This window comes from Mobula hypostoma, chromosome 25 (assembly GCF_963921235.1).
Source record: "Mobula hypostoma chromosome 25, sMobHyp1.1, whole genome shotgun sequence".
Lineage (NCBI taxonomy): Eukaryota > Metazoa > Chordata > Chondrichthyes > Myliobatiformes > Myliobatidae > Mobula > Mobula hypostoma.
In genome coordinates, this window is record NC_086121.1 from 9,073,183 (window position 1) to 9,094,547 (window position 21,365).

The 21,365-nt window shown below is 41.3% G+C and overlaps 1 protein-coding gene across 9 annotated transcripts in view; it reads left to right on the forward strand.

Annotated features, from left to right (window-relative positions):
- The window catches only part of kif1b (kinesin family member 1B), a 275,068-nt gene that overhangs the window by 193,123 nt on the left and 60,580 nt on the right, over positions 1-21,365 (forward strand). For 6 of the 9 annotated variants that reach the window (XM_063033346.1, XM_063033349.1, XM_063033347.1 and 3 more), the window contains 6 exons: positions 2,452-2,589; positions 8,489-8,737; positions 14,997-15,115; positions 15,616-15,701; positions 15,786-15,915; positions 17,708-17,870. In XM_063033346.1, coding sequence (XP_062889416.1) covers positions 2,452-2,589; positions 8,489-8,737; positions 14,997-15,115; positions 15,616-15,701; positions 15,786-15,915; positions 17,708-17,870 — 885 coding nt within the window. The remainder of the gene's footprint in view (positions 1-2,451; positions 2,590-8,488; positions 8,738-14,996; positions 15,116-15,615; positions 15,702-15,785; positions 15,916-17,707; positions 17,871-21,365) is intronic. The other 3 variants (XM_063033353.1, XM_063033354.1, XM_063033355.1) reach the window with 1 other exon arrangement.

Below are 21,365 nucleotides of genomic sequence, written 5' to 3' on the forward strand. Positions count from 1 at the left end.
GTGATTTTACTCCCTTTAATTCCCCTTTTAACTCTAATTAGTTCACTTGCTGAAAATTAGCTTTCAGACTGGATCAATTTTCTGCCAACGTGCTGGTTGAATTTAACATAACATGGGACTGAAAAATACTGTTACAGTCCACACATGGTGCTGAAATATCTTGCACACTGCAGGGAAATTTATCTCTTTCTCTGCCTTCAGCTCTGTAGGTTGGTGGGTTGAATGAAACAGGGTTTGAGCTGTGCTGATTTGGGTTTCCAACAGTGTGTGGGTTAGGATTGGGGAGGGTGGGGGTGGTGTCAGTAAACGGATTAGAGCAAAGGCTCAGGTATTCCGGCTGCACAATATCTATTCCAGTTCTAACCTGGACCCGCCGCACCATCTCCTGCTCTATCTCCTTCCCTCCTCCCCTCCCACCATCTGTTTCTCTCTCTTCTCCTTCCTGCTCTCCCTCCCTTCCCTCTCCACCATCTCCTGCTCTCTCGCCGATTCTCCCCTCCCAACAGGCTCTTGCTGACCCTCTCCTTCAGTTTCCTACTTTTCACCCCATCGCCTACTGTGCTCCACACTCCACCACCCTGGCTCCCCACTGCCCTCACTTCTCACCCCACCCCTTCAGCTTTTGTTTACCCACTCTCTGCCCACCCTTCCTTCCTGCCCCTTACTCACCCCCTCAACTCCCTCTCCCCAAACCCCTAACCCTCACCTTCCCTCTCCCCACTCCCCTTCCACCCCTTCCCACATCCCCTACCACCCCTTCCCACATCCCCTCTACCCCTTTCCACTTCTTCCCACTCCCCTTTCACCCTACCCCATCTCTCTCTCTCTCTCTTCAACCCCCTCGCCCCCTCCCCTCACCCTCTCTCCCCTCCCCTCGCCCTCTCTCCCTTCCCCTCTCCCTCTTCTCTCCCCTCTCCCTCTTACTCCCCTCCGCTTCCTGCTCTCCCTCCCTCCTTTCTCCCTTCTCTGCCCTCCCTTCCCCTCCCCACTACCTCCAGCTCTTCGGCTTTCTCCCCACCCCTAAATCTCCTGCCCTCTCTCCTCCTTCTCCCCACTTGCCCCCCCCCCACCCCCCCGGTCACTCCTCTGTTTCCGTACCTTTGATTCTGAGTTTGTTGGGTTGTGGGACTATTTCAATCCATGACATTGGTTGAGAAGTTTGGAAACTGGAGGCACGAGAGACTGCCGATGCTAGAATCTGGAGCAGTACACAGGGTCGATATCGCACGTTTAGAATCTTTGCAGGCTTCGACGCCATAGGTGCCTGCGGAGGCCAAAGCCCGGGTATTGGATACATTTAAAGCACGGGTTGAGAGGTTATAAGACGTGGGAGCAGAATTAAACCATTTTGCCCATCGAGTCTGCCCTGTCATTCCATCATAGCCGATTTATTTTCCCTCTCAACCCCATTCTCCTGCCTTCTTCCCGTAAACTTTGACTCCTTGATTAGTAAGGGTGTCAAAGGTTACAGGGCGAAAGCAGGAGAATGAGGTTGAGATGCGTAATATATCAGCCATGATGAAATGGCAGAGCAGACTTGATAGGCCTAATGGCTTAATTCTGCTCCCATGTCTGATGGCCTTGTCAGTACATCGAGGGGGGACAAGGGAAACTCAAGAACAGAATGCAGAATGAAGTGTTACAGGTTACAGAGGAGGTGCAGCGCAGGTAGGCAATCAGGTGCAGGCCATGGTGAGGGGATAGTGAGGTCAAGAGCCCCTGGTCTTATAATAAATAGATATTGATTGCATTGCAGACATCCCACCCTGCAGAAACTCATTTCAGGGAGGTAGCACCATCAACTTGCAGAAGACTCCTGGAACTTCCGGGAGAAGTGGGATGTCTGCAATAGATTAGCTCCTTAGCAGCTAGCCAGCTAGTTTAAATAACGTTAGCTATGCTAATTAACGAATGACACCTGTTAAACTCACCTCAACATGTCTTTTATGTTTTAACCCACCACGGGCAATAGAAAAGTCACCGTTGCAAACAGTGCAGTGAGCAGCATTGTCATTATTTTTGACCCCTATTAGGCAGGGGTACACTTTAGTGTAGTCTGGGGTGACATACATTTTATATTTTCTTTTTTTTTTGGAACACTCTGCCATGGCGCTCTCTCGCTTGCTTTCTCTCGCTCACTCGCTCGCTCTCAAAAAAATTGATTTCCGTAATATTGTATATAATTTGCGGGCATCAGGGAGCCACTATTAATATGCGGGAGACTCCCGGAACTTCCGGGAGAGGTGGGATGTCTGGCATTGATCAAATGGCCACTGGTACAGAGAGAGTTTGAATGCTGACAAATTATCCACTGGGATATACAGTAAGCTAATAGTAAGTAAGTTTACAGGGGGTACACTTGAATTCCCCATTATCTTTGAAACAGTAAGTGGTGTTTAACGTTTGGCAATGTTTTAATCATGACCAGAGTGATTAACTTTATTTGTGCAGGCAGAGATTGGAGCTAATGCGGGAGATGTACGATCGTGCGGGCGAAATGGCTTCCAACACGCAGGATGAGAGCGAGAACTTAATGACGGGCAGCGACCCTTTCTACGACCGCTTCCACTGGTTTAAACTCGTGGGAAGGTATGTCAGCTTCCTCTTTCTACGTCAAAGCCATCTGGCAGTCAGCTCGACAGCTGTGAGGCCTGCATTGGCCAAGGTATCAGTTGCCCGATGAAATGGATATTTGGAGCCTTTTCAGATTTTTTTTTTCTCTCTTCTGTGCAATTAATGCTGCTGGAAATTTTGCATCAAAGCCGAGGGATTAATTTCTACTGAATGATATCGTGAGCACAGATTTCTGTGTAATTCATAAATGCATAAATCTCATCAAAAATTAAATTTTCTCTCAGGTTTGTATTTCAGAAGCACTTGTGTTATTCAATCCTTACTCTTTAAAGCATCAGTTGTACTAAAATCTCTATTGGATTTAGCAAAATCACTGTAGACCCTTTGATTTTTGAAGTGTTTTAACTGTTTTAGTATTATCTACACTCTTGTGCTCTGTCACGGAACTACAAATGATCAATCTACATGTAATCTCAGGACTGTACAACAATGTTTAAAAATCATTGGGAAGGGGTTGTTTAACTTTAGCTAAAGGCATGTCTAGGAGGCTGGACTTCATCTTGATAAGACCATAAAACATAGGAGCAGAATTAGGCCAAAATCAGCTCATCAAATCTGCTCTGCCATTTCATCAGGGCTGATTTATTATCCCTCCCAACCCCATTCTCTTGCCTCCTCCCCATAACCTTAGGTGTCCTTACTAATCAAGAGCCTATCAACCTCTGCTTTAAATATACCCAGTTTATCTCCCTGTGGCTCTGGATCCCATGGAGAATTGACAGGGGGTTGTTAAGTGGCTGATTACTTTAGCGGTAAAGTGCTGTATCGCAAGGTTTAATTTAGGGCCATTTAGAACTGAGCTAAAAAGAGTTTTTTATTCTGTAAAAACCCAGTAATATGTCTCTGGCGGAGAATGACTGAATTTTGCACCTGAAGGAATTAATATAGGAGGGCTGGGTGGTGGTAGAGGCAGATACGTTGGGGACATTTAAGAAACTCATGGATAGGTACATGGATGACAGAAAAATGGAGGACATGTAGGAGGGAAGGGCTGAATTAATTGTAGAGTAGGTTAAAAGGTAGGCACAATATAGTGGGCCGAGGGGCCTGTACTGTGTAGTATTGTTCTATGTTATAACACAGGGAACAGAGTAATAATTTGATGCTCCTGGTACAGAATAAGTGATGCTCCAGTTTCCTCCCACATTCCAAAGACACGTGGGTCAGTAGGTTAATTGGTCACCTTGGGTGTAATTGGTTGGCGTAGGTTTGTTGGCCCGGAAGAGCCTGTTACTGTGCCATATCTCTAAAACACATAAACATTGGCTTTCCCAGCCTTGCTGAGGCAGTACTCACACCATTGGGACAGGACCACCACCACCACCTTTTTAAGAACATTTAGCCCCCGACCTTCCGGGGTGGATGACCTTTGCTTTTGTAGTCGTCTTCCACAGGTCATTCACAGCTGGGACAATAGCTGACTGCCTTCTGAAGGACTGGAGCCTACCTCTGGACAACAGATGGTACGGCTGAGGCTCACCTTGCACGTCGTGGTCCTGGACTGTGATCAGCCTGCCTTCCTCTTCTGGGACTGCTGACCTCAATGAAAGAGTAAATCCTGGCAGCCGGCGGGACCCATGTCCTGCAAGTACATTGTTACCTGAAAACTCGATAGAATCAAAATTGTTTCAGCACCAGTGGAGGACCAGTTGGCTGAAGGTAGTTCCTCGCAGGGCAGTGTTTTAGGGGACAGTGTGATAGTGTAGCAGCTGGTGTAACCCTTACAGGAGTAGTGATAGAGGTTCAATTCCCGACGCTGCCTGTAAGGAATTTGTACGTTCTCCCTGTGTCCGCACAGATTCCTCTGGGTGCTCCGGTGTCCTCCCACATTCCAAAGACGTACGTGTTAGGGTTAGTAAGTTGTGGGCATGCAATGATGGCGTCAGAGGCACGGCGACACTTGTGGGCTGCCCCCAGCACATCCTCAGATTGTGTTGGTCATTGACTCACATGATCTATTTCACTCCGTGTTTCAATATTTTGATATCCATATCACAAACCTGATCTTTAAAAAGTGTTCTCAAAAATCTATTAGTCCCATTATGCTTTCCGCTTCCTGCAGGTTACTTTTCCCTCAGGTGTTTCCTTTCTGAAATTCCTAATTGACTCTTCTTGGTAGAAACAGTGCCATCTGGATTAAGGTCATGGTGCATTTTAGACCGTAAGAAATAGGAGCAAGATTAGTCCATTCAGCCCATCAAGTCTGCAGTGTCATTCCATTGTGGCCAATTTATTATCCCTCTCAATCACATCCTCCTGCCTTCTCCCAGTAACTTTGACAGCCTTATAACCAAGAACCTATCAACCTCCACTTTAAATGTACCCAGTGACTTGGCCTCCACAGCTGTCTGTGGCAATGAATTCCACGGATTCACTACCCTCTGGCTAAAGAAATCTACATCCTCATCTCCATTCTAAATGGACGTCCCTCTATTCTGAGGCTGTGCTCTATGGTGCTACACTCCCCCACCACAGGAAACATCCTCTCCACATCCACTCTATCTAGGCCTTTCAATATTTGATAGTTTCATTGAGATCCCCCTCGTTTTTATTAACTCCAAGGTAAAGGTAGGGCATTGAAGAATGCAGTAGAACAGAGGGATCTAGGAATAATGATGCATAGTTCCCTGAAGGTGGAATCCCATGTGGATAGTATGGTCATACGGTTATGGTTATAAAGGGAAGATGTGAGGTAGACCTCACATCTTCCTTTTATCTTTGCCTACCATTTTAACATCAGGTCTTTACACCACATGCACATCAGGATGGCTTTTCTTTGTTTACAGTATCTTGTACTCCTCGTTTTTCAACAAAATAAATCCTTGTTGCTCCAAGGTAATTCCAGTTTTCTGTTCCGATTCCTGCACCTGTGGTCTTTTGTTAAAAGGCTCATTTATTATCAAAGTATTGCAACTCTGAAATTCTTCTTCTCCAGATAGTCACGAAACCAAGAAAGAAAAGAGCAGCAGCACGATCGTCAAACTCCAAATCCCTCCTCCCTGCGCAAAAAACAAACAAAAATGGATCAGTCACATTGATCCCCAAATGCCCCTCCCCCACACACATAAAAACAAGGAGGATCAAGCGTTTCTTCGTCAAGGGTCTTCTTAAGAGGATTTTTCTTTGAGAGTCTCTTTTACCAGGAAATTCTTCAAATGATTCAGTTAGATTCAACAGCTGATGGCAGAATAGCATGGTACCAGTGACCCGGGTTCAATTTCCTACCATTGTCTGTAAGGAGTTTGTACGTTCTCCCAGTGAGCATGTGTGTTTTCTCTGTGTCCTCCCAGAGTCCAAAGATGTGCTGATTAGGATTAAAGTTATAACACTGTAGGCTTGCTATTTTGGCGCTGGAAATGTGACACTTGCAGGCTGCTCCCAACATATATTTGGACTGTGTTGGTCTTTGACACAAATGACTCATTTCACTGCACCCTGTATGCTGTAATGTACATATGACAAATCACGCTGATCTCTAATCTTAAATCCATGCTGCCCATCTCCAATCTTTAGTTTTAAATCCGCTGCATAGACTTGTTCAATGTTCAATCCATTTTCCTTGTTAATTTCCAGCTGCAGCCCGGTCTTACTGAAGCTCACCATATCCATAATCTTCAAGCTGGATTTGTGTTTGCAATTATTTTATCCTGTTGTTGGATGCTGATGTTTTTGATCCAAGGTTGTTTTGGAAGTCATGAAAGAGGCACAAAACTTGTTGCTTGTTAAGAGCTAATAGAACGAAAAGGATTGGAAATGGAGAGTAACAGGGGTCTAGTAGGGGAAGGGAGAGAAGTAAGGATGAAAGAATAAAGTTGGCTAGGTAGTGTGTTCAATTTTTATACTATAGATAAGAAACATTCCATTCAAATTTTTACGTAAGAGTTAACCAATCAGATAGCCCCCATTAAAATAATCCTACCAAGAGAAGCTTTCAGAGTCGTACAAATGTATATACATATTGTGGCCACTGGGGAGCATACTAAACAGTTACTGTGCATGTGTAGAAGTTGTTATATAAAATACAAGCAGCCAATTAATTGTTAAGCTGCACAGAAAGTAAAAATTATGCTGTCTAATCCAACGCCCTCCTGATGTGTCCATTCATTTTTTGGTGTCTTTAGTTGTGTATCTTTCCCTATTCTTCCCTATGGCTTACTGTTCACACTTTGAGACAGTCCAGTGAAGTAGTGAGGGGGGCTCCTGTATAGCTGGAGGTGCCTTATTTCTCAGGAGATGTTAAACCAAGTTTGCACTTTCATATGTACATTGGATCTCATGGTACAATCTTGAATACCAGTTGATATTTTTTCCCCTCAGTTTCACATCTAACTATCTCTCCGTTGACAACAGAGGTTGATCATTTGGTCACTTTGTGTGGGGAAAATGTTGTGAGCCAATTGGATGCAGTGTGTCCTGTGTACAGCAGTGACCGCACTTTAATTGGTTGTGAAGTACTTTGAGATGTCCTGAATACAAGAAGGATGTCAGAAATTGAAGCCTTTAATTTCTATTTTTGATTATTGCCTGTTGCTGTAGAGGTAGTTTAAAATCTTTTATAATTTTCATTGCTGCTGCACTCTTTTAAGCTACTATTTTTCTTATGACTGTTTGGGTGTTTGGGTCCCACACACCACCTGCCAAACCGGCTAACCGCTCACCCTGTCACCCACCTACCCACCAACTTTTCCCCACACCTATCTAATGACTTCATTTTCTTTCCTGACCTGTTTATTCCTGTGTTGTTTAATGTCTGGCTGCTACAGTGGACCTAATTTTATACCTTTGGGATCTTGTTTTTTAAATGTGTCCAGTTTCCAACATCCCCTCAGTAGGAACTTGACCTTGGAAGAAGTGATCTTGCAGTAGGTTAAAAGGTCAGCACAACATCATGGACCGAAGGATATACTGTGATATAATGTTGAATGTTCAATGAATGGACCGTTTAATCCCCCCGTTGTAAAATCTGACATGGATCACCACTCCGTGTCAGATTCCTTTCAGCCAGTGTGTTATACTGACACCAGGTAGACCTCACCTTTGTCTAGCTGAAACCTTAACTCTGTTTCTCCTTCCACAGCTTTACCTGCGCATTTACAGTATTTTATGTTTCTTTTGCAAAGAATTCACTAATTATAAAAACCTTTTAACTCCAGCATTCCTCTTTATCCTTTATTTTTGGCAACGTTGTACTAAAACTTAAGGACTAAATTTGCACAGTTAATGAAAGTGATTCTACTTCTAAAGGAATTATTAATTGGAATACTTTTAAGGCTCAAGCAGCATGTATGGAAAAGGATAAACTTTGCTCTCACTGGGCTTCGACTTCTAGCTTGTACTCCTTTTCCCTCCTCCAACCTTATTTTCTGGCTTCTTGCCCCTTCCAATCCTGAAGGAGGGTCTCGGCCCGAAACGTTGACTGTTTATTCCTCTCCGTAGATGCTGCCTGACCTGCTGAGTTCCTTCGGCATTTTGTATGTGTTACTCTGGATTTCCAGCATCTGCAGAATCTCTCTGGTTTACAGAATGTCTGAAGTTCTCTTTCCGTTTAATTTCCCCTTGTAAATTATTTTCTCAAAAGTAAATTACTGGTAGATCATTGGATATTTGATCCATTTAAGAAAAGCAATTATTTTTTAAAATGCTCTTTTCCTTTACAGTGTTCATCTTTAATACTTGCATCACTAGGTCTCTAATATTTTAACATTTTCAAGTGAAGTATAAGCAGCAAATTGTTCATTCTAGCTTGCAGAGATTGAAATAACCATTAACACCCATTTTTTTTTCTCTGAAATGAAAGTCAGTCATGACGTGTGCGATGGAAAATAACCCTTTCTTACCCTTAACTACACTCCAGTTCCCCAATTTTCCACGGCTGCGTGAACGAGCATGTTGCTGACCGCACACCCTCGCCCACCTTCTCCACAGCTGACTCTGACATCACCGAGCTTGCTGATGAGCAGCAAGGCCAGATGGAAGATCTGGACGATGAAGCCTTTGTGGACGATACTAGCTCAGATCTGGGCAATGAAGAGGCGTCCGACATCTTCAGCGACGGCCGGGATCCGTTTTATGACCGCTCCCCTTGGTTCATTTTAGTGGGAAGGTTGGTGAGGTTCCTAGGAGAACGCTGGGAAGGGACTAGCTCTTTTCATTGGAGGTGTCAAAAGCAATTGTATTTAACCGTGTTTAAGGAGGATTGCTTCACTTCACTATTTAGCTCATGGAACTAGAGATTTTCATTAATGTTTTGAAAAAAAAAAATCACAATCCATAACCCCATCTGTTCGTTCGTAAATTGGTGCGGTGCCTACCTTCTCAAGTAAGGACATTTAACATTCCTCAATTTCAAAATATTTGTAGCTAATGCTGCTGGCGTCAGCTCACCCCAAACAGATTAAAGGATTTGTGTCGGCTGTTTTTAAGCTCTGGATATAAGATAGTACTCCAGTCGCCATTACTGATAAGAATAAAAACTGAAATGCGTTATGTTGACAAGCTGCTGTTGAGTAAAATGTTGTTCTAATTTCTATATATAGTTCATGAGAATTACATTTACTTTGCAGCGTTAATAATTATTTTTTTCCCCTGGTAATCTTGACCTTTGTGTTACCTTTCTGTCGATAATTCAAGCTGGGTTAGCTGACCCCCAAAATATATAAGAGCAACAAAATAGATTGCATCAAAATCAAAGTTGTTCACTCTGATATGGGATTCATTTGGGTCCTTGTGACACAGGATTTCGACACATCTTGTGGCTGAAACTAGTTTTAGGAACACATCTATTTTTCTCCGGTCTGAATATTTTTAAACGATCCAAAACACAGCACTTTCCTTGTGGGTCTGGCTTGCATTTGATGCTTTCTCAGAAATTAAAAAAAAAACAAGTGACCATGCATACTGAAGAACTATGATTAAAAATCTTGAGTCCCCAAGTCTGCAGCTCCATGTGTTAAGGATTAACAAGAGAGAGTTGCTTTTTTTGAAAAAAACTTATGCAGATACTGTTGGTAAGTCAAAGTGACACATAATTTTTTTTACATAAAAAGCAAATTTCTCTTGTTAATCTTTAACACATGGAGGTGTAGACCAGGGGATTCAAGATTTTTTATCGTCATTCTTCAGTACGTGAATGTAAAGGAGAGCAAAATGATTGTTAGTCTGAATCCGATGCAGATTTAAAAAAACACAATACACGTAAAGAACCTTATTTTTAGAAAATGCATTATAAATATATGCTTAATGGTCTTCCTCTGTAGCCCATCCACTTCTAGATTCGATGTGTTGTGCGTTCAGAGATGCTCTTCTGCACATCGCTGTTGTAACGTGTGGTTATTTGAGTTACTGTCACCTTCCTGTCAGCTTGAACCAGTCAGTCTGGCCATTCTCCTCTGACCTCTCTCATTAACGAGGTGTTTCCACCCACAGATCCACCACTCACTGGGCTGTTTTTTTTTGTTTTTCACACCATTCTTTGTAAACTCCAGAGACGTGAAAATCCCAGGAGATCAGCAGTTTCAGAGATACTCAAACCACCCTGTCTGGCACCAACAACCATTCCACAGTCAAAACCACTTAGATCACATTTCTTCCCCATTCTGATGTTTGGCCTGAACAACAACTGAACCTCTTGACCATGTCTGCATGGAGTTGCTGCCTCATAACTGGCTGATTAGATATTTGCATTAACAAGCAGGTGTACAGTGGCCACTGAATGTAGATATAAAAGCAATCCTATGCTTCAGGGATGTGAAATACATTACAATGATGCAACCTCAGGGAGAATAATGCTTTTTTCTAGCTGTAATACTGCCATGGTCAAACATTTTATTGACCAATTAGTGCAAAGCAGATAAGAGATGCATACATTTTTTACCTAATTCCATGAGCTAAATTAACTCTATTGTGTGACTGGGTTGCAAATGGAACCCATAATAGATACATTGAATGTATATGTCATTTTCTGAAATATCGAGGGAGAAGATGCAATTTGATCTCCTTGTAAATTTATCCAGCAGAGCTTTCTTATTAGCTCAGTGAGTTTTTGCCAGCCATGTTTATGGGTGAATATACTTGAAGGATTGAATCAACACTAAAATTGAGTTAATTCCTCTCTCCAAAGCAAAGAACAAGTGCTGCCATTGGCGACCATATATTAAAAAAAAAATCCCAAATTGGTCCAGAATCAGAATTGGGTTTATTAGAACTGGCATGTGTTGTGAAATTTGTTTTGCAGCAGCATACAGTGCTGATTTACAATAAGAAAAAATTTTAAATATGGCTAGTGCAAGAAGTAAGTTTGTGCTCATTGGTTCATGGGTCTATTCAGAAATCTGATGGCAGAGGGGAAGGAGCTGTTCCTAAAAATGTGATAAAATTTGACCATAACCCAGGCTATTTGGATGTTAATATTATTTCCTGGATCATTTCAGTGCTTGTACAGAGCTCCCAAGTCAGTAAAAATAAATTACGGTTCTTGTATGATTATTTCCATTTGGATGTATCTTTATATTCCTCAGTCTATAATCTGATCATCCAAAACCAAATATTTAGCCCAGAATGGAATGGCCTGTGTTTAGGCATTTAGCAGGATATTAAGCATATTTAATAAGCAGGTTTTGCTGGATGAATTGTTTGTTGAATTTACTTGGATTGTTAAAAGAGCTTGTCCCTTTTACCATCTCCCATGGCATGCTGGGGCAGTATGACAATTTCATAGTTCCAATTTCCTCGTCATTAAAAGGATTTCTTTGTAAAAGTTGTCTGCTGTCCTCAAATTACATATGTGCGTTTTACTAGTTCAACATTCCTTTAATATTGGCTGTAATTTTTACTTTTTGATTAGAATTTTATTTGGAAGATCGTTTTGTTTGAAATTTGTTTATCAACATGCCATTTTTTTACCTCACCAATCTTACTGCTGATACTCACCCTCTTCAGTCTGCTTAAAGGAAGGCACATTAAGTGTAGATGTTGCTACGAATTTCAAACTGCGTTTGATGAGAGCGACTTTCTTCTTCTCGATGACTTGGCAATTCCCAAAATTTGTTCGGTTCGTTCTTTTCAAAAAGTCGATGTGCTTTCTCATCAAAGTTGAGACCATGTTTGAGGAAGAAGGCAGGATGAATTGACATTAAGGCATTGTAAGCGTCCATATCAGATTCAACATCAGGTTTAATGTCACTGACACATGTCGTGAAATTTGTTGTGACAGCAGTACAGTGCAATACATTGAAAAACTATAAATTACAATAAGATATATATTAAACTAAATAAATAGTGCAAAAAATAGTGAGGCAGTGTTCTGGGTTCATTGTCCATTCAGAAATCTGATGGCAAAAGGGGAAGAAGCTGTTCCTAAAATGTAGAGTACTTTTCAAGTGTTTCTGATCAGGCCTGTAAAATGTGATTTCTACATTGGCAGTAGCTGGAAAAATTGCAACTTGTATACTACAATTGTTTCTTAATTTTGATAATTTTTTTTACCATGCAGTACTAAAGTATAGTTGTGCTAATAAATGCTGCAACTAATACTAATGAATCCTGCCAATCTCTTTTGGATTCTTTTGGATTATTCAAATTGTAAACATTAGTGCTTTTTTGCTTGTTTTTTTTTCTTTCTGATAAGCTTTTGTAGTAAGTGTGCTTACTGACTCGAAGCAGACTGAATAAGGCTCATGTGATTCATTTCAGTTTCCATCTTGGGTCTTTTATTTGTCTCATTTTTAATCTTCATAATGCTAGTTTGCCATATTTACCTGTTTTTACAATGTTTATTTCAGTCGGATTATAATTCATCTTTCTGTTTAGCTTTCATTTTACAGCACTCTCCCTCCCTGTCCCTCTCACACAGTTGGAAGATGTGTGGGCTGGTAAAACAAATCTGTCCGAAACTTTGGCCCTTGTGACAGGGGTTGGGAGTGGGTTGAGGCAGTAACAAACCATAGTTGTTATTCATATTTATAACCCATCTATCTGAACAGTAAGGATCTGCAGATATCCCATTAAGTGGCTGAAGGCCACCTTGAAGACTGACAAAACATAGCATGTTGGATCCTAGTGATTTCCAAAGGTTCAGAAGCCAAGAATGAGGCGTAAAACTTGCTGCTTAACTGCCGTTTTATTAAGTGCTGCAAGAACAAAGAAAAGAGAGTGAGAACAAATAATTTGTGATAGTCTTATCCAAAAACTAGCTCTGGCTAAAAAGATATAGCAATTAATCTATAAAACAGCCAGATTCAAGTGGTGCAGAACCTGAACAGAAATACTAAGAAACTTGTAGAAAAATACAAAAGCGGCTATACTACAAATGCTGGAAAATTCATTGAATGGTTACACTGATATAGGTGATTATATAAAAATACAAGCAAGGAAAGGCAAGTTAAAAACCAATTCTACAGTCTAATGCAGTGTTTTCTTTGCAGATTTTGATATTGCTATTATCAATTAATATCCAGGGTGTTGTTCCTTTAATTATCTTTTGCTTTTAATCGTGTTGTCCAGGTTAAGTAACAAATTTTGGAGAGGAGTGACATAGAGAAATAGAATAAAGTTCAAAGTAAGTTTATTATCAAGGTACATATATATCACCATACACAACTCTGAGATTTGTTTTCTTGCGGACACTCAGTAAATCCAACAACCATAATAGAATCAATGAAAGACTGCGCCCAACAGGGCGGACAACCAGTGTACTAAATATAGCAAACTGTGCAAATACAAAAAGGAAAAAAAAATCAATGTATAAGCAATAAATATTGAGAACGTGATATGAAAATCATTAGCAAATCACAACCAAAACTTTGAACTTGTTAAGTTCCAAGTTCAGGGCAAATTTATTATCAAAATACGTACAGTATGTTACCATATGCTGCCCTGAGATTAATTTTCTTGTGATCACTCAACAGTAAATGGAAAGAAACACAATAGAATCAATGAAAATTTGCACAAAACAAGATGGACAAACAAAAAACTGCAAATACAAAAAGAAAAAAAACAAATAAAATAATAGTAATAAATAAATAATCAATAAATATTGAAGACATGACATGGAGAGTTCATGAAAAGTGAGCCCATAGGTTGCGGGAACAGTTCAGTGATGGGTGAGTGAAGTTGAGTCAAGATCCCCCTGTTCAAGAGCCTTATGGTTGAGGGTACTAGCTCTTCCTGAAATATTACTGACTAGTTATGGGCACCTCCTGATCTTGGGTAATGGGATTAAAGTTGGCTGTCATCTATGCCTCATTCCGGACTGCTGCATTAAGCATGACATCTGTCAGTTTTGCACGGTAACATTAACGTGGTCTGTGAATACAATATAGTCAATGGCCACGCATTGTAAATCTGCAGAACTAGCAGAAGTAAACTGTAACTTCAGAAACCTGAACAAAGTTGGCAAGTTGGGCTTTATGTAAAATTGGGAAGATTAACTACAATTAAATGTGTCCAGCAAATAACACGAGAATCTCTAAATCTAGATTAAGTAAATTCAAATCAAACTTGTTCTTGAATTTAAAAACCAGACGGTCTTATAGTGTTCCTAGCATAATGGTTTTTGAAATTCATTGACGTTGGCAACCTTTATAGCAAACGTGCCCTTGTTCCTAAATTTAAATCTTTCCCTGAGGCATTTGTTATCTAATATTCCTTACTGCCTATTACACCACTGGCGTTTCGGGCAGCATTGAAGGTCCTTCATCTCTGGTGGTGTTCAGGGCTTCCTTCATCGTGTCAGTAGCTTCCTCTGTTTTCGCTACTGTCAGTCACGCAAGTCCACCAGGAATACCGTCGCACTCAGGTGTAGAAGGATTTTTCATTGCTGTTTCTGTAACAATTCTGTTTGACCTGTCAGTGTTGTTAGCCCTGAGCTGAACCCAGAACCTGGAGGTTCGTTGAACCATTCTTAGTCTGGCCTCTACCCTTTTAACCTGTTTGGCCTGGATGACCCTACCAAGAGCCAAAGCATAAAGCCCTGACTCCAGCCAGCATAGCTCTCTGGGTCATTGCAACATGCATACCTCCAAACCCAAGGTTATGGTCCTGTCTTGGGAGGGTGTTATCTAAGATACAGCTGAAATGTTGCCTTTCCAGCAGTCTCATAAATCCTGTGGAGGTCTCTGACCAGTCAGCCATCTACTTGAATGATGTTTCTTCTAGAGGTAATTGGAAAAGCTTTTTACAATTTTATCCTGGATCAAAGTTCTCACTGATTCATTTTCCTGCACTTGGTGATACCTATCTTAAAGAGAGGTGATTCAACAGTATCTGCATATCCTTACTGTCAGGTGTTGCAAAGATTCATGCAGGATCCGCAACTTTAAATAATATTTTGTCCCTGTCTTGTCTTTTTTTTTTCTCCCCCACAGGGCCTTTGTTTACCTCAGCAATTTGTTGTATCCCGTGCCCCTTGTTCACAGGATTGCTATAGTTAGCGAGAAGGGCGAGGTCCGGGGATTCCTCCGAGTGGGCGTGCAGGCCATCACAGGTAGGTTGACCTGCAATGAATCCCTCAAGGCTGAGGTTTAGTGAAAACTAAAACCAGGTAGTTTGACTGAAATGCCCTTATTACACCATGAGATTGACTCTTCCGATTGATTCATTTATTTTTACCCCAATCCCAAAATAATGACTTCAATATCTTCCGTGGTTTCTAGAAGGTAAACAGAAGGGCAGCCCGAGGGTATAACTGTTATCGTGACAATATTACTGTTTATTTACCACTGCTGTCTGTAAGGACTTTGTAAGCCTTTCCCATGACCACATAGGTTTCCTCCGAGTGCTGAGGTTTCCTCCCACATTCCAAAGACATATAGGTTCTCAGGTTAAGTGGTCACATTGGTGTAATTGGGCAGCACATGGTGTGTGTTGTTTCAGATTTCTGCAGAATCTCTCACGTTTATGATTTGCTCCTCTTATTATTGTCTTTGTGTGTCCAACTCGTACTCGTTTGGAGTTCACCTAAATGTTTTATGTTTGAACTTCCAGCTGATGACGAGGCGCCAGATTACGGATCGGGCATTCGCCAATCTGGGACTGCTAAAATCTCATTCGATGATGAGTACTTCCAGGAGGTATGGCTATCTTGCAACCTACTGCTGTATTTAATGCTTGTTACTTGAAGGTTTTGACCAGCACAAATGTTGCTCTAATTGCAGAGTGGCATTTCTTCCATGGTGATGTCACGCTCTGGGCTGTCACTGGAGGAGCTTAGGATTGTGGAAGGGCAAGGTCAAAGTACAGAGGTCGTTACCCCATCGGAGGAGCTGAACAGAATCAACGAGCTCGGTAAATAGTTTTCAATGAACTTTAAATAAGCACTGCAGTGTGAACAGTAGCAATGGCTTTTTCAGACGGCTTTTGGAGTATAATGAGATTATTCTAGATGTCCAACTGAGAGCTTATTTTACAGAATTCAATATAATTCCTTCATCAGAACGGAAAGCCATTTCAATAACCTCATCAGGGTTTGGTAATACAAATCATAACATGCACAGCTGGATAAATCTTACTGTTAAGTATTTCTTCAAAATCCTATTGGGAGTTGTGCAGTACTGAGCAGATCTGGTGCTTAAAGCTTATTCTGCAGTACTCAAACTCAGGGCAGCAGGGGAGGGCACGGTGGTGGGATCGTCTCGGTGCAAGGGGGCTGAGAGGAGGTGGAATTTGCATCCAAAAGCGGTTTTTAAGACACTCTGCTTACAGCCTGAGTACAGATGGGTAAGTAGTTATTTTGGGAAGTTAAACTGAGAAGATGGAGAAGAATGACCGTAGGGGAGCACAATGGGTAGAGTGACCATAATTTGGTATGTGTAAGTGAAGACACTGTCAACCTCCACTTTTCATATACCCAATGAAGTGGCTTCCGCAGCCATCTGTGGCAATGAAGTTCCGCTGGAGGAACTCAGCAGGTCGGGCAGCATCCTTGGAAACGATCAGTCAATGTTTCGGACTGATCGTTTCCATGGACGCTGCCCTACCTGCTGAGCTCCTTCAGCGTGTTGTGAGTGTTGCTTTGACCCCAGCATTTGCAGAGTATTTTGTGTTTACGATTTCATTGAGGGATATGTATGTATGTATGTACGTTTGTTGATTGAGATACAGTGTGCAATAGGCCCTACCAACCCTTCGAACTGCACCACCCTGACTTAACCCTAGCCTATTCACAGGACAATTTACAATGACCAATTAACCTACCAACTGGTCCATTTTTGGACTGTGGGAGGAAACTGGAACCCATGCAGTCATGGGAAGAACGTGCGAACTCCTCCAGGCAGCAGCAGGATTTGAACCCGGGTTGCTGGTACTGTAAAGCGTTGTGCTAACCTCTATGCTACCGTGTCACACCAGAAGGGAGTTTACCACTAAACATAATTCCCTTTAACTGCTTAGTCTACCGGAACAAAGATCATGAGTATTTTTTTTAAAAAAACAAATAACAATTAGAGTCACAGAGCTATATGACGCAGAAATGGGCCCTTCGGCCCAACTGGTCGATGCTGTACAAGATGCCCCATCCTGGCTAGTCCATTTGCCAGCACTTGGCCCATAGCGTTCTAAACTTTCTAATCCTTGTACCTATCCAACTGTCTTTTAAGTTTTTGTTAACAATGATAATTAAATTATAATTACATTGTTAAAATAGATTTTTAAAATTAGATTATTAAGATTATGACCCTTTTACTTTATTGATTCCTGTTTTCATTCTAATCACTATTAAAGTACGACACTCAATTTTGAGAAGACATGATATTTTGAGAATTAGTTAAGTGCTTTTCTGTTAAAGAAATTAGTGATTAAAATACATTTTGTTTATTTATTTGTGAAATAAGCCGCATTGCACTTAACAGTAAGTTTGACCTTTGATATTTCCTACGGCCACTTTCTATTTGAGGAAGCTTAAATTATAAATGTGTTTTTCAGAGTATTTTATGTTTGAATTTTTTTTCTGTACATTAAAATGGAAGCAAACAACAGCTGTAATGGAAGAAGGTTATTGTTCAACCCTTTTTCTTTTGAATTGTGTATTAACTGATTGAGAAATCAATTATTGCAATTGTTCTTGGGACTTCAACAACAGGTTTTAAATCGAGTACAGAATTGGATCCCAAGTTATCCTCGGAGAAAATCTCTGAAGATGTTACTGAGCACCTGAAAATTGGCAGCGTTTTCACGTTCCGGGTGACAGTGTTACAAGCAAGTGGGATCCCGCCCGAATATGCAGACATCTTCTGTCAGTTCAAGTAAGGATCTCCAGACTTCACATCTCTTTGTAAACGTCGTCTCAAATGTACTAAAAGCAGCGACAGCTGCCACTTTCACTGTGGATTTAGCAGGTTTCAAAGTGATGATGCACAAATTAGGAAATATCTTCATAAAGTTCAAAGTAAATTTGTTATCAAAATACATATATGTCACCGTACAGTATCCTGAGGTTCATTTTCCTGTGAGCACTCAGAGCAGAACAAAGAAATACGATAGAATCAATGAAAAACTACACACAAAGACTGACAAGCAAACGATGTGCAAAAGGAAGCAGGTTGTGCAGATACATTAAAAAGACAAATAATAGATAATTTAAAAGAAAATAATAATTGAGTCCTGACGAAGGGTCTCGGCCTGAAACGTCGACTGCACCTCTTCCTAGAGATGCTGCCTGGCCTGCTGCGTTCACCAGTTACTTTTATGTTGTTAATAATTGAGGGTATGAGTTGTAGAATCCTTGAAAGTGAGTCCACAGGTTGAGGAATCAGTTCAGTGTTGAGGTGAGTGAAATTATCCACACTGGTTCAGGACCCTGATAGCTGAAGGGTAAGAACTGTTCCTGAATCTAGCAGTGTGGAATCTAAGGCTCCTGTACCTCTTTACTGATTGCAACAGCGAGAAGAGAGCATGGCCTTGTCGGTGGGGGGTCCTCGATGATTGATGCTGCTTTCTGATGGCAGTGATTCTTGTAGATCTGCTCACTGTTGGGGAGGGCGTTGCCGGTGCTGGGCTGGGCTGTGTCCTCTACTTTTTGTAGACTTTTCAGTTCTTGGGCATTAGTGTTTCCATACCAGGCCATGATGCAACCAGTTAGGACACTCTCCACTGTGCATCTATAGAAGTTTGTCAAGGTTTTAGATGACGTGCCACATCTGCGCAAACCATTAGCGATGGGAACTGTGTCATTCTATATACATATGCCTTGTCCTTTTGAATGCATCAGTTACATTGCTAATGCGCACCAGTACATTCTAAAACAGCTATCAAAGTGTTCAGAGAATATAACTATTTGTTGTTCATGACTTGCTGCCTGTCGCCTCATTGAACTTGAAATTAGTCCACTTGGTGGTGTACTTCAGAGGGCAGCTTAGTTAGTGATATGTTTCTGTTCTATAAGATTAAAGATTGTTTAATGTCATTTCCAGTACAGAAGTGTAAAGGAGAAAGTAAAATCATTTCTCTGGATTCAATGCAGTGCAAAAAACATAGTAAGATAAAGAATACAATGACTAAAAACATAATAAATATAAATACATAAGATAGGTTATATACATAGGCTGATTGCATGTCCGTAAGCTGACACCAGGCACAGGAGTGTCTGTACATTAGGTGACTCTGACAGGAAATGATGAAGTAGTTGTGGTGGGGAGGCTTAGTGTGAAGAGCTGTTGATGAGCCTTACTGCTTTGGGACTTCCTGATGATGGGTAGCTGATCAAGGACCTACTTGTTGCCTCTACTCTGCAATCAAAGTACCTGTTCTTTCTCTTTCTGCATGCACCCCCAACTCCTCTCCTCCCTCATTCCCTTTGCTACTTTAGTAAATATGCCTGGTGCCAAGTGCACTAGGTAAATGGATGCTATAATTTTCCCCTGACCAAGGCAGAGTTCACTGATACAGTAAAATGCACCATCTAGTGGAAATACCTCAAACTGAAAACTCACTAAATCAGAAATTCCATCAATATCTGCTGTTGTCGTATCCTGTTTGACAAAATTGTCTTCGACAATAACACATCTTGTTGAAGAATAAATCCATATAACACAGGAGCAAACTCAGGCCATTCAGCCCATCGAGTCTATTCCAATATCCCATCATGGCTGATTTATTTTTTCTTTCCACTGTATTCTCCTGTCTTCTCCCCGTAACCTTTGACACCCTTACTATTAAGAATCTACCAACTTTTGCTTTAAATATACCCGACCAGCTGGCCTCCACAGCCACCTGTGGCAACGAATTCCACAAATTCACCACCCTCTGGCTAAAGAAATTCCTCCTAATCCTGTGGTAAAGAGACATCCTTCTATTCTTTTATTTTCTGTACTTTTGAGTTTTGCTCCATGTGCGCATTTTCAGATGCAAAATATGTAATTTTCTATCAAGTTCAAATATAAATGACACTTGCTATTGACAATTCTCCCTTTCATTTGGAAAGAAGTGCATCCACAGAGGGAGAAAGAGTCCATGTCGGGCAAGAGAATTAGAGTATGTAGTGCCATTACGTGAAGAACCTCACAAACCTACAATAACGTTCTGTGTAATTGCTGAGAAGCTCTCTGGACTACAACATAAAGTATTAATATCTGTCACATCCAAACCAGGGCAGGTAGAATTCATCAAAGTTGCTGGTGAACGCAGCAGGCCAGGCAGCATCTATAGGAAGAGGCGCAGTCGACGTTTCAGGCCGAGACCCTTCGTCAGTCCTGACGAAGGGTCTCGGCCTGAAACGTCGACTGCGCCTCTTCCTATAGATGCTGCCTGGCCTGCTGCGTTCACCAGCAACTTTGATGTGTGTTGCTTGAATTTCCAGCATCTGCAGAATTCCTGTTGTTCAGGTAGAATTCAACTCTCCACCCCTGAAAGACCTATGAGGTGAGCAAGTGGTGATATTTTTAATGATAATTGGATGGATTCCCTATTATTAGTTTGCAATTTATATTGAAAAGTTGAGCAAATGTAGATAAATGAGGGGAGGTTTGATGGAGGTGTATAAAATTGAGGGGAATAGATAGTGTAAATGCAAGCAGGCTTTTTCCACGGAGGTTGGGTGCGACTAGAGCTTGGAGGTCATGGGTTAAGGGTGAAAAGTGTAATGTTTAAGGAGAACGTGAGGGGAAACTTCTTCACTTAGATGGTCATGAGAGTGTGGAATGAGCCGCTAGCACAAGTTGTGCATGCAAGCGCAATTTCAACCTTTAAGAGAAGTTTGGATAGGTAATGGATACTAGGGGTATGGAGGGCTATGGTCCTGGTGTAGGTCGATCTAAATGGTTTTGGCATGGACTAGAAGGGCCAAAGGGCCTGTTTCTGTGCTGTTCTTCTATATTACTCTGAGTCTTTCCGCATTTTCTATTTCTTTTTAACAATGGTAGCAGATTCATTATGGTTGTTATAGCAGGACAGTTTATAATAACCAAATAACCTACCCAGTACGTCTTTGGACTGTGGAAGAAAACTAGAGCACCCAGTGTAAACCCACATATTCCATGGGAAGGACGTGCAGAGACTCCTGCAGAACTTTGCAGGAATTGGACTCCAAACTCCAGAATGCCACCAGGTGTAATAGTTTTGTGCTAACCACACCTTAAAGAAACTGAAGTGAAGCAAAGGTAAAAGCCAAAAAAAAAATTCAAACTCTAAGTAGAACCAAGAGCTGAAAGATAGGAACTGTTTCACTTACAGCCATTTCCTTCCCTCCTCTAATTTCGTCCTTAAGAGCGGTGATTGAATGCTAATACCACTGATATTTTACA